This window comes from Cottoperca gobio, chromosome 10 (assembly GCF_900634415.1).
Source record: "Cottoperca gobio chromosome 10, fCotGob3.1, whole genome shotgun sequence".
Taxonomy (NCBI): Eukaryota; Metazoa; Chordata; class Actinopteri; order Perciformes; family Bovichtidae; genus Cottoperca; species Cottoperca gobio.
In genome coordinates, this window is record NC_041364.1 from 15,356,521 (window position 1) to 15,368,172 (window position 11,652).

At 37.6% G+C, this 11,652-nt stretch overlaps 2 protein-coding genes across 2 annotated transcripts; one reads left to right on the top strand and one right to left on the bottom strand.

Moving 5' to 3' along the window:
• The first annotated feature begins 87 nt into the window (after window positions 1-87).
• Window positions 88-4,233, top strand: glod5 (glyoxalase domain containing 5). The gene is made up of 4 exons (XM_029441286.1): window positions 88-1,073; window positions 1,703-1,852; window positions 3,462-3,617; window positions 3,800-4,233. Exons 1-4 carry the CDS (start codon window positions 1,017-1,019, stop codon window positions 3,941-3,943), a joined length of 507 nt encoding a protein of 168 aa, XP_029297146.1. The 5' UTR covers window positions 88-1,016; the 3' UTR covers window positions 3,944-4,233.
• Window positions 4,234-7,712: 3,479 nt separating this feature from the next.
• Window positions 7,713-11,233, bottom strand: irg1l (immunoresponsive gene 1, like). Its single transcript, XM_029442242.1, has 6 exons — window positions 11,216-11,233; window positions 10,671-10,725; window positions 10,330-10,517; window positions 9,810-9,902; window positions 9,170-9,372; window positions 7,713-8,640 (listed from the first exon to the last, which is right to left on the bottom strand). Exons 1-6 carry the CDS (start codon window positions 11,231-11,233, stop codon window positions 7,713-7,715), a joined length of 1,485 nt encoding a protein of 494 aa, XP_029298102.1.
• Between the last annotated feature and the right edge of the window lie 419 nt (window positions 11,234-11,652).

An 11,652-nucleotide genomic window follows, 5' to 3' on the forward strand; every position in this document is an offset into this window, starting at 1 on the left:
TTACAGTCTAAATATACTTTTATTTTCATGTTGCTTTGATATAACTGTTCATTGAGAAATTTGTAATTTCATCGGAAGTTGATTTTAATCATGACTGCATGATGGCGTGAAGTGAAAGTAGAGCATGGTTGGTGTTTCCTTGCCTCCTGTGTTAGCGTTTAAGATCACACCATTGTGCTCTATATTACATCATACAAAATATGTGCGATCAATTATTTATGATGCATTTGGCAGTGGTGGAACCAGAACTCAGATCTTTTACGTCAGTGAAAATATTAATACCACAGTATGGAAATACTCTGTTACAAGTAAAATAACTGCATTCAAATGTATTAGCATCAACATAGTACTTAAAGTACTCTTTATGCAGATTGATCCATTTCTGAATAAAGTATATTATTTAAATATTGATGCATTAATATGCTACTTAAATGTTGCTTCTAGTAAAGGTGTGTATTTCATCAAGGATTCGGTAAAATCTTATCTTTATCGATAATAATACATAATTTATTTGTTGGTTATAATTTGTATTGATCTGAATCTGCAAAGTAAATAGTAACTCAATGTATCAAATAAATGTAGTGGAGTACAGTATTATAGGCCGAGTGGAGTAGAAGTATAAAGTAGCGAGAAAGGAAAATTCTCAAGTTATGTGCAAGTACCGCAAAATGTAACTTAAATGCAGTACTTCAGAAAATGTACTTAGTTACTTTCCACCACTGGCATTTGGCCACTGATACTTGTTATTACTAGCACCCCCTACTGGTAGGATTTCTAAAAATCCCCATTAATTTCCAACTGAATGATAAACAATATATCTATGTGTTCATTAGTATGGTCTTTGATAGGGACAGACATAGTTGTGAAGTCTGGTAGAAAACGTTTTAGAGAAGCTATGTTTTGTTTTGTTTTGCTTGTTTTCTTCCCTCGGCGCTCTGGCCAATGTGTGTTGCAGCCGGTTCACAGGCCACAGAGGGAAACACGGAAGTGCTGCATTCGGCAAGACTACGGCTAGAATGGCGCTTCGGACGGTTGCGAGTCGTGTGTTGCACTTTCAGAGGAACAATTTGAAGGTAATATATTGCACTATCTGATAATTAAACGTGAACGCTACATTTATTCTCTCCCAACTAACACTTTCCACTCGCGCCTCACTTTGTAAGTAGCAGCAGGGAAGACTTTCCTTTAGAGCAATCGTTGCCACGGTAGCTAAATGACCGATTTGAAAAAAAACCAAGTTAATAAAAGAAACCGCTACTCACTTTACATGCGCGTTGCTACACTACGTAGCGGCGCTGTTGATGCTGAATTTATTTAGTTTAGTGTTTTTTTTTAATTGCACAATCAAAATAACAACACATTCTATTTTATAAAGTGGTCAGTCAGGAATTAAGGTACTTAGGTAGCCTATTCATAAATAAATATGGCTTTTTGATTTGTACAACATGTACTATGTTTTCCATAGTAGCCTATTATCGCGTTTAGATATATTGATATATTGTTTATCATTCAGCAAACGTGGGAATAGTTTTTACGAAACGACTTGTGTGTATCCATTTATACATTAGCAATATTTTTGCTCAAGTAATTACATTATTTTGATGCTGAAATAAATTGCAATACCCTGCTCTGTCCATGCGGCGGACATGAAGTTGTTTTATCCATATCATTGATTTGTCTTATCTCTTGTCTTATCTTATAGACTGTCTCCATCCAAACACTTGTCAGATTCATAAGAAGCTGTCCAGTTGAAGTGAGCTGTCTGGATCATTTGGTTTTAACAGTTAAAAGTGTGCCAGACACCATCAACTTTTATACCTCAGTCCTTGGCATGAAGGTTATCACTTTCAAGGTATGCAAGGTGCTTTGTACATTAAAATGCACTGTGTCTTAATGCTTTTAATGTTTTTGTAAAGCACTTTGAATTGCCTTGTTGTTGAAATGTGCTATATAAATGAGTTTGCCTTACCTAAAATGTAGCAGTAGTAGCAGTAAGTAAGATTAAATATTGCTAATTAAATAATAAAAAGAAACACTTTACCTGCAGATATTTGGGAGGCAAGCTCGCTCAATATCTTCAAAAGTAAGCTAAAAACATATCTCTTTACTTTAGCCTTTTAATGGTGATATTTATATACAATCTTTAATGCTGCTACTTTATTCCACTTTAAACTCATTTAAATGCTTTTATTAAAGCTGCTATTTTATCTCTTTACATTAGCCTTTTAATATATATTTTACTAAATGCTTTTATTGTGTAAAGACTATTTTAATTCTGCTATTTATCTCTTTACTTTAGCTTTTTTATGGTGATATTTTATACAATGCCACTTTAAACTAATTTAAATGATTTCATTCTGTACTGTTCATTTGCTATAACTGGTTTAACATTGAATGTGTAAAGGTAACTTTGATCAATATCAGAGTGTTTATTTTTGAAAAACCTGAGATCAAATAGACTGTGTTACCACGGGAACAAGAGTTAGTTTCTCAGATAAATGTTGCATGTTCTTTACACAATTAGTGGAAAAGTGAAAGATTAAAGAATATTATTGGAGAAAAACTTGCTTTAACCGATAGATTTCATAAAACTTAACAAACTGGGGTTTGTTTATGAAACGGGAAGAATACCAAGAATGTGTAGCAAAGGGAGTTAACCAGTTGAAAGGCCACAGGGGTTTAGATAGTATAAAACATTTACAAGACATGTAATGAATGTGGTTTCCCGGCAGGAGGGTCGTTAAGTACGGCACAGATACGGAAACCAGGCATGATTTCCAATGCTATTTTATACTATTTTAATTCTGCTATTTTATACTATTTTTAGTGCTACTTCACACTCATTTACATCAACATTGTGATTATTGTACTGTAAATGCTCTGTCTAATTTTTATGTTTTTGCTGTGAAGCACTTTGGGCTGCAAATTCGTGTATGAAAGGTGCTATACATAAATACATTTATAATAGCTTATTATTATTATCAATACTGTATTTATACTGTACATTTCAATTTATATTCTATCTATAGGCTACTATTCCTGTGTTTTTAATCATACATCCCATTTTTCAGCATTATTATTATTTACACTGTTGTTATATATTGTAGCATACATATGTCTTATTTCCATTTTTTTACATATTTATTGTTTTTTATTTTAGTATAATGCAACTTTGTTTTGCATAGTTTTTTCTTATTTCTATTTTTCTTAGAATGTATATTCTAGAATGGGAGCAACTGTTAGGTAACCCAATTTCCCTCCGAGGTTCAATAAAGTGTATCTGATTTAGATTATCTGATAATGTCAGAAATAGCATTATTTATACAGGGATCAGGAAAAGTGAAATACATCCACTAGATGGCAGGCTTTGATTGTATATCAGCAGAAAGCGTCTCTCCACTCAGTCAGACAGAACCTTGAGCTTTCAGACACTCACCACCTGCCATCTCGACATTTTCAAGGGAAATCGTAAGGCCCTGAGTTTTGGGCAGCAGAAGTTTAACCTTCACCAGCTGGGTCAGGAGTTTGAGCCCAAAGCAAAGCATCCAACGTCAGGCTCTGCAGATCTGTGCCTCATCACCAAAACCTCCCTCACTACAGTGGCTTCACATCTGAAGGTTGTTCACCCGTTTCCTACTGACTGCCTTGAATTACTATTGCCATTCTTAATCTTTTAGTGGCTACTCTTTTGAAACTACTTGAATGTTCGTTGGCTTTGCATCTCACAGTTTGTTGCCATTGTGGGATTAAGGTGCCACTAAAATGCCCAGCATCAATTTCTGTTGTCTCTTCTCTGCAGGTGTGTGGGGTCGAGCTAGAGCATGGTCCAGTGGTGAGGAGCGGAGCTGTGGGGACCATCACTTCTCTGTACTTCAGAGATCCAGATCACAATCTCATCGAAGTGTCAAACTATACCCAGCCAATGCCAGAGGAATCTTCTTAAGACTTCAATGTTTGTGAATAGACCCAGCTCTGTCTGCTGGACCCACTTTGTACAACTAAGGTTTGAGCTTTACAGTTTTAGATCCACATTACTGTAATTGATGTGCACTATTTTCAGACTGGATCAGCTCAGTTAGCTGTGCAGAGACACTGTTCCTGTATAGCTCTACCCACCAGTGGTTTCTATTTTAATTCTGCGTAGTAAAGGATGTTTTAGCACTTTGTGAAGAGAAACTGAACACTTAAACAAATCATTGCTTTTTCTGCAGAAATAAAAGTTTCTTCTATGCATCCAAGGCTCTGTTATTTCTGTTATGTGAATAACTCTTCAGATCATATTGGCCCATTGCCATTATGTTTTCATATTGTTTTAAATGTGGTTTTCATAAGCCATTTATTGTTGCAGTATTTCAGTTTCATCAGTCTTTCTAACTCCATTTGAATAGAGAAAATACTCATTCCGATAGTTAATTAAGTGAAACAGTGAAGAATAAAAGCCATAAAATGTAAATTATAAAATATATTTTTCCAATTTATGTTAAAGACAGTTAAAAAAAGTCTCCTTTGCCTTGGTTATGTTGCAGTTGAGACATTGAGACTCTTGTTTTATGATACTGTAATACACACAGACTACACTTGAAATAGACAACATTTTTCACTCATTTGCTTCACATAAACTCCCCATTGAGTTTGTAGTTACAACGTGGCTCGTGGACTTTGACCAATGTGGTAGACAATTTAACCAAAGTAATTTATCAAGCAAAAGCTAATGATTGAAATATATAACTAAACATTAACAAGGCATGGAGTGTGAGTATCAGTGGAATATAAATATTCATTCTCTTGGAGTGGTTTGCATATGTTAGTAAAAATAGAGAGTTTCCAGTAAAAGATCAGATTTTCAGAAGGCAACATATGAGCTTGACAGGGTGATTGTGCAATTCATTGTGTAAATATGCAAAATCTATTGTGTGTTCTTTATTATCATCATCATACCTGTCTTCAGTTCTCCACATTCATTATTTTGCTTGAATATTGAAATAATATGCACAGAAGAGCTAGACAAGATACATTTCACTATCTCTGAATTTTCACCCACTCACCATTAAATCACTGTCATTAATAACTGTTTGTGGTCAGTTATCAGTGACAAAATGACACCACTGATAGCCCGGTTTATAGTGCTACTCTATCTGAAAGCTGTGTCTGAGAAGCAGTATGTATTGCATACGAATAAAAGATGAGTTATCAATAGGAAGAAGGATAAGAGGACATTTATCTGTTTCCTGCCAGTAAACCTGCAGGGAGCTTACTCGCACCCATCAAAGGCAACCTGTCCAGCCATTGTTGTATGGAAGTCTAAAAAGTCTAAAAAGTCTGGATGAGGTTGCACTCCTATTGTGTTTTTGTGGTGGGTGGAGGGACTAGGAAAACTACACCTTTATCCTTTAGTCTTTAAGCCTTTAACCTGAGGGGATATTTTTAGCTTAGCTTTTGTATTCATTGCTATTTATATATATATATATATATATATATATATATATATATATATATATATATATATATACGGTTGTAATCTTTCCTTACGATGAAATGCAGGAAGTCTACTCAGGAAAACTTTCCCGGCAATAGAACATATCCTGGAGGTGTGTATCATTTTACCCACAATCCTCACAATTATCCTTATACGAACATACTTTTATTTATTGCCTGGCTATTGCATTGTATTTTTTTCCTATTTCCTTCTTCCCCTTATTTTTTTATTTTTAATACAGCAAAAGAATACACATAAACACGACAACATGGTGACCTGACAATATAACTTCACAGTAAAAAAAAGGACAAAAGAATAATAATAAATTAAATAGATAGTGTATTCACATTTTAGTATTGCCAGAAATGATCAAATCACATTACTGTTGAATTTTATTTTCTTGCAATATTTCACACTTTCAATCTTACCTTATTGCTGTATTCATAGGGAATGTTTGTATTACCATGCTCAGTGACAACAGTTCCTTATCCTAAAGTACTAAACTCAAAAGTGTCTATACCTATTCTATTTTTCCTTTTTAGTCAAAATGACATCAGTCCGTGACGGCATTATTCATTGTGTACTTGCGAAAGGCTGTCAGAAGACTTTGAATTCATGCTGATGGCTTTTTCTGCATTGATGATTACCTGTATTCACCCAGTGCTGGATTTCATTATAAATAAGGAACATATTTGGGCCAAAATGTTTTGCCACAAGAAGAAAATGACACACCTGCTCTGGTAATTCAACACACAGCTCATACAAGGGTTGTAACCTAACCTGCGGACCTTTGTTGAAATCTGCTTATATATTTCTGTTTTCTTGCTTAGGAAGTAGAATATGTCTGCTGTTGATGCTGAGATCTTTTTAAAACAGAGCATAATAGTTGGTGATGTTTACACAATTTCTAGTAATAACAACAACAGGTGTCCGAAATTATTTAATACGTACACAGTTTTACACACCTAGTTGAATGTCATCTGCTCCAACACAACTAACCTCTTTTACCCTGCTGATCCTATTCGTGGGTCTATAATTACAAAATATTATAGAAGTTTACTTTTTTATAGATCCCCGACATTTCCAAAGAACAATGAATATATCAAGTTGAATTGCAGAGAAAAGTGTATGAATTAATAAACAACACAAACAGTTGTGCGGCCTTCTCTGAGTAAATTAATTAAAAATAAAATCACTGTAGATTACTCCAATTACTTCCCAAGATTGTCAAACAGTGCAAGTTCTTCTGCTGTATTCTGAACCTTGTAGGCCTGCTTTTACACTCTGTTTAGAACTCACTTTAATAATAAACTTATCTGACCGTAATACTTTATTAACCCTTATTAAGACTGTGAAATAACTTCTTTGTAGATTCAGATGTCCCAACGCACATGTTCCCTGTGTCCTGCTGTACATGAGCTGTATAGGTGCATGAAACAAACCTGAAACCTGCTTGTCTCCATTTCCTGCAGATTTATTGGCTTACATTAACTTAAGGACATTAGAGTGGAATGAGGAAAACTGCTCTCATTTCCCAGCTGCCGCTTGTATTTGTTTGCATTCCAAATGTGAACACTTGAAAAAGATAAGCACCTCTTTTGTATGCATAGTTACTTGTCCATGATTAACTGGAATGAGTTAGCTGTACTATGTGATGATGATATCAGTCTTTTCTTCGAGGGAAATACAGCTTGTTGTATTTTCTCTTACGACATACTCTTTTGCTTTCGTTTTAATGTGTGTTTAAATATTTGTGGTTAACAGGAAGAGATGTGAGTATTTTTCTTGGCCAAAGAGAACACATTCTAATTTTCAACAGGAACATTATTCTAATATTTTCTTATCACAATAATTTAATTTCTCAAACAGTGTGTTTTTTAGGAACTTTATTTAAACTTAACGCACAAACAGAAATGCTACTTGTGTGTAATGCTGGAATGTCAAATGAATTTAATGAATACATATTCCTTCATTTTCCCTTTGCAGTGTAACTAAATCACATTTTAAAAATCATATTAATTTCTTAATTAAATAAAATAAAATACTACAATAACATAATTCAGCACAATGATAAATTAGATAAATATGTTTTGATATGGCCGAAGAGATGTTTTAGTATTTGTCAGTACTGGTAAAACAGACAGACGTATGGAAACATCATTGTAGTGTACAGTGGCCTATAGCTATACATATATACCTATACAGTCATTTCTATTTTGCTTTCATTGTGTATGTCTTACTGCAGCTGTGAGAGAAGGTCCTTGCTGTCCCCAAGTCTGTCCAGCTCCTCCACCACACCAATCAGCCTCTCAACCTCCTCCGAGGGAAGTACCGTCCCTGCGTTGTTTCTGAACTTCTTCCTCAGGCTCTCATTGGTTAGTGGGTGTCGCCAGTGACCGTAGAAGGTGTCACAGCGTCCCTTCAGAATGTCTCCCCCAACAAGTGTCACCTGGACTTCACCATACATGCTGTTGAAATTAGCCGGGTTGTCTTGGGGATGCTCCACACGAACACGGTTCAGCAGAGCAAGCAGGGCAGGGCGCCTCAAGGCAGCAGGTGTGAAGGACTGCACAGTCACCTCGCCATCCAGCAGAGCGCTGCAAGCATTGAATTGGAAGGAGTGGCGTGCCTCATGCTCAGTGTCAGGGAATGGCCTGTTGATGTACTTTGATTGGGGGACTCTGAGCAGGATGTCTTGGACTTGAGCTGGGGAGACAGTGCCAGGGTCACACCCCTCAAGAAGCATATGAACAGAGGCTGCAGCATCTGCCACCCAGTGCATCCCCAGATGGGCGGGGAAGCGCTTGAAGCCCATGTCCTGCTCCTCTAGCAGGAACATATGGCCGTTATCATTGGGGGATTCTAAAGGCTGCGGCACATAGTCTTCATAAAATGCATTGAAGCCACACACACCACTGACAGCATCCAGGATCAGAGGACTTGCCTCCAGGCCTCGAGAGGCTAGCAGAGCAGCCTCCAGACCCAAACGTGAGGCATTACCGATGTGGAGGGGTTTAGACTGAGTGGCAGCATTAGCCATTGGGGCTCCAGAGAGAGAAGCAGCAATAGCCAAGGCATGACTGCACTGGAGGTGATCCAAAGACAAGAGATGAGCACAGGCGGCTGCACTTCCCATGGTCCCCACCACACTGGGAGGGTGAAATCTGGTGATGAGAAAGACAGAAATAAAGAGAATTTGGTCAGATGTTTTGGAACTATTTACTCTTGTGACTGAAAGAGCATTACAAATGGGTGTTTTCCATCATTATGTTTGGAGCTCCTGTGTGTAAAGGTGCCTCTTTGAACAAACAGCTGCTCTTTCACGAGGATGTTCTCTACCACATGGCTACTTGTGCTAACACTACCCACAGAGCCTCTGCTGTCCTTGATATGAACATAATAACACGCCTTTCACAGCTCATTGACACCATTAAGAGGCTGCACATTACACTGCACCGGCATCCTTGTAAACCACACTGCAGGGATCAGCAGAGTCAAATATGGATCTCTTTAGACTCATGTGGATACTTGTTCTCCATGTAGAGTACAAATAAAAACACCTCAACAAGGAGCTGGCTTTAAATCGATTAAATCATCACTGTAATGACCCAGTAAAGTACAAAACCTTCTGCAATGTTGCTATTAGCCTATCAATTACTATGTCCAATTTGACTCATGCTCTGAGTCGCTCACCTCTTGGGGATGTTGTGAGCGTCATTAGAGAACCTCATTAATCTGCCCTGGATCTCAATGCCGACGTTAAATGCCAGCAAGAAGTCCAGGCCACTAGATTTGCTGTTAGGCATCATCTCACTGAGTGCTAACACAGCAGGAAGGACCGCTCCTGAGGGATGAGTGGCAGGGTGCCATGTATCATCAAAGTCCATGGAGTGAGTCTGCAGCACACACAAAGGAACACAAAGGAACACAAACAAATTATTATGAAATATAGTTCATAGTTACTGTTCACCATGAAATAATACAGTAGCTAGCTGTAAACTCTGTGTTGAAATATATTTTATATTGGAAAAGCCCTTTAGTTGCCTTAACATCTCTCTCACCACTGGAGGCAAATGCATGCAGAAGAAATAAGCTTGCCATCCTGTTGGCTGATTTATGAATGAAGGCCAAGCAATGTGTGCAGACATAATGTTGGACATTTCTGCTGAAGGGTAATGTGGGGTCAATTCAGTATTATCATCAACCCGTTGGCTGCCCAGACGGTACCATAGCTGTGTATAAAAGCTTTAGTTTGGTTGTGGTAATGGGTTTTGTCCAGTTAAGGTGCACTGTGGACAATGGTGACCCATATGTTCCACCTATGTATACTCACAGCCACTCCATTGACGAAAGCTGCCAGTGTCGGGGAGAGCCTGGTGCCTCTGCGTCCGTACACAGAGCTGACGTAATCGGAAGCATACACATGCTGGAGGGGATTTGACAGGTAAACACAGGGAGTTAGCCCAAGGACATTGTTAATACACAGTATAATAAACAGTTTACTGTCACGGATTGTGCCATCACATATATGAAGTGAGCTTTACGTTAAAAAGGTCTGGCATGTCTCGCTTCAGTTATTTTATAATGTCTATGTTCAAAAAACATATTTATTTGGTAGTCAAACAGAAATTTGTAGAAAAAGGCCACCCGACTTAAAAAAAACAAAACATTCCTGTTCATCAAGTTATATGACAAAATTCAGTATAATAATAACCTGGTATATTTGTTTTAACTCATCTGTCCACACACAGCTCGCGACTATTGTTTGCATAAGGTCAATATTTGCTTTCATCTGTCATCCTGCCTCATATTAGATAAGATCTTAAGTGTAATTTCATTTGACTCCTCCTCACCTTGCAGTGCTGCAGGGCCAGCTCAAACACGTCTGTTGTACTGCCAATCAGACCGACTCCAATGCTGTCCAGCACCATTCTTTTGCTGCGGTGGAGAACCACAGGGGACAAGTGCTGGGGCTTTACTTCACTGATGAACTTCCCATAGCTGGCTGTGACCGTGTCCTCAGGGGCCGGGCGCTTCAAGACTTTAGGGGGAAATAGATAGAATGTAGAGGTCAGGAATAAGTAAAGGAGAAATGCTTAGTTTAATTGTCTACAAGTCAAAATGATTTTTGTAACTGCTGAACCAAAGAGAAATGTATTCTTGTATTTGGACAAAAGCATGAAATTAAGTTTACCATCCACTGCAGACTTATGCAGTCCTCTGACAGCCCACACTGGTCGAATGTTTTTCTGCAGGACAAAGAGAACAGAAAGTCTTTACTGACACCTGTAAATCATTAAGTGTAGCATTTATTATATCTCAGATTCATTACAGTGTGGGAACACACACAGTGCTGTTATGCCTTTTATTTGCCAGACTCTGATCTAATTAAATCAGCCATTTTTGGACATTAGCATCACTGAAATGAATAACCCAGCCTGTGTGCCTCTTTTGAAAGAGCTATTGTGCTGGTGTAACAGGTGTGTTACGGTATGTGTTATCTGATTAACATTTAACAACAGCTCTGTTAAATTCTCCCCTACCAAGTACAAAACACCTAGTGCAAGATATATTATAATTTTACATAATATTATTTTTTCTGTATTGAACTCTGTATTCCGTATTCTGAAGCACACCTAGCAATCCATCGACTTACTCATTAAGCCTGAACGAAATACTTTATTATATAGATCCTTATTAATGAGAAATAGGCTTGCAAAAATATCTTTAAATCTTTACCTGTAATGTGGAGCTCATGGTTTCAGTCAGTTGTTTCTCTCGTGTTGCTCTTCTCTTCTCTTTCTTTTTGTAGGTTTGCAGTTAACAGGTTGCTGATGCTTTTTAGTTTGAGAGGGTGCCTGCCTTATATAGTCCAGGACTCACAATGGCTACTGATACTGACTTGGAAGAAACAGGAAAGGGCCGGCATATCCATAACTTAAACCCCATCTGATTGAATTTGGGAATTTCCGTCATCATCATCATCATCATCATTATCGTCATATCCAGCATCGCCATCCTCAGAAGAAGAGGAGGAGGAAGATAATCACCTCTCAGGTTGCATACTTTACATGGGGGATTTTTATGAACTCCTCCTACACATAGGGAGGTTTTATTTATTCAATCCCTGCTTCAGAGCAAATCAGCAGTTCATCTGTCAGTGTCTTCACCAGGTA

Excerpts from the sequence above, each read along its gene's own strand:
- glod5 (XM_029441286.1), top strand. The coding sequence starts at position 1,017 with ATGGCGCTTCGGACGGTTGCGAGTCGTGTGTTGCACTTTCAGAGGAAC. Across the intron at positions 1,074-1,702 it reads TTCAGAGGAACAATTTGAAG|ACTGTCTCCATCCAAACACT; the intron begins GTAATATATTGC and ends CTTATCTTATAG. Across the intron at positions 1,853-3,461 it reads TGAAGGTTATCACTTTCAAG|GGAAATCGTAAGGCCCTGAG; the intron begins GTATGCAAGGTG and ends GACATTTTCAAG.
- irg1l (XM_029442242.1), bottom strand. Across the intron at positions 10,518-10,670 it reads GCATAAGTCTGCAGTGGATG|TCTTGAAGCGCCCGGCCCCT; the intron begins GTAAACTTAATT and ends TTCCCCCTAAAG. Across the intron at positions 8,641-9,169 it reads GCTCACAACATCCCCAAGAG|ATTTCACCCTCCCAGTGTGG; the intron begins GTGAGCGACTCA and ends TCTCATCACCAG.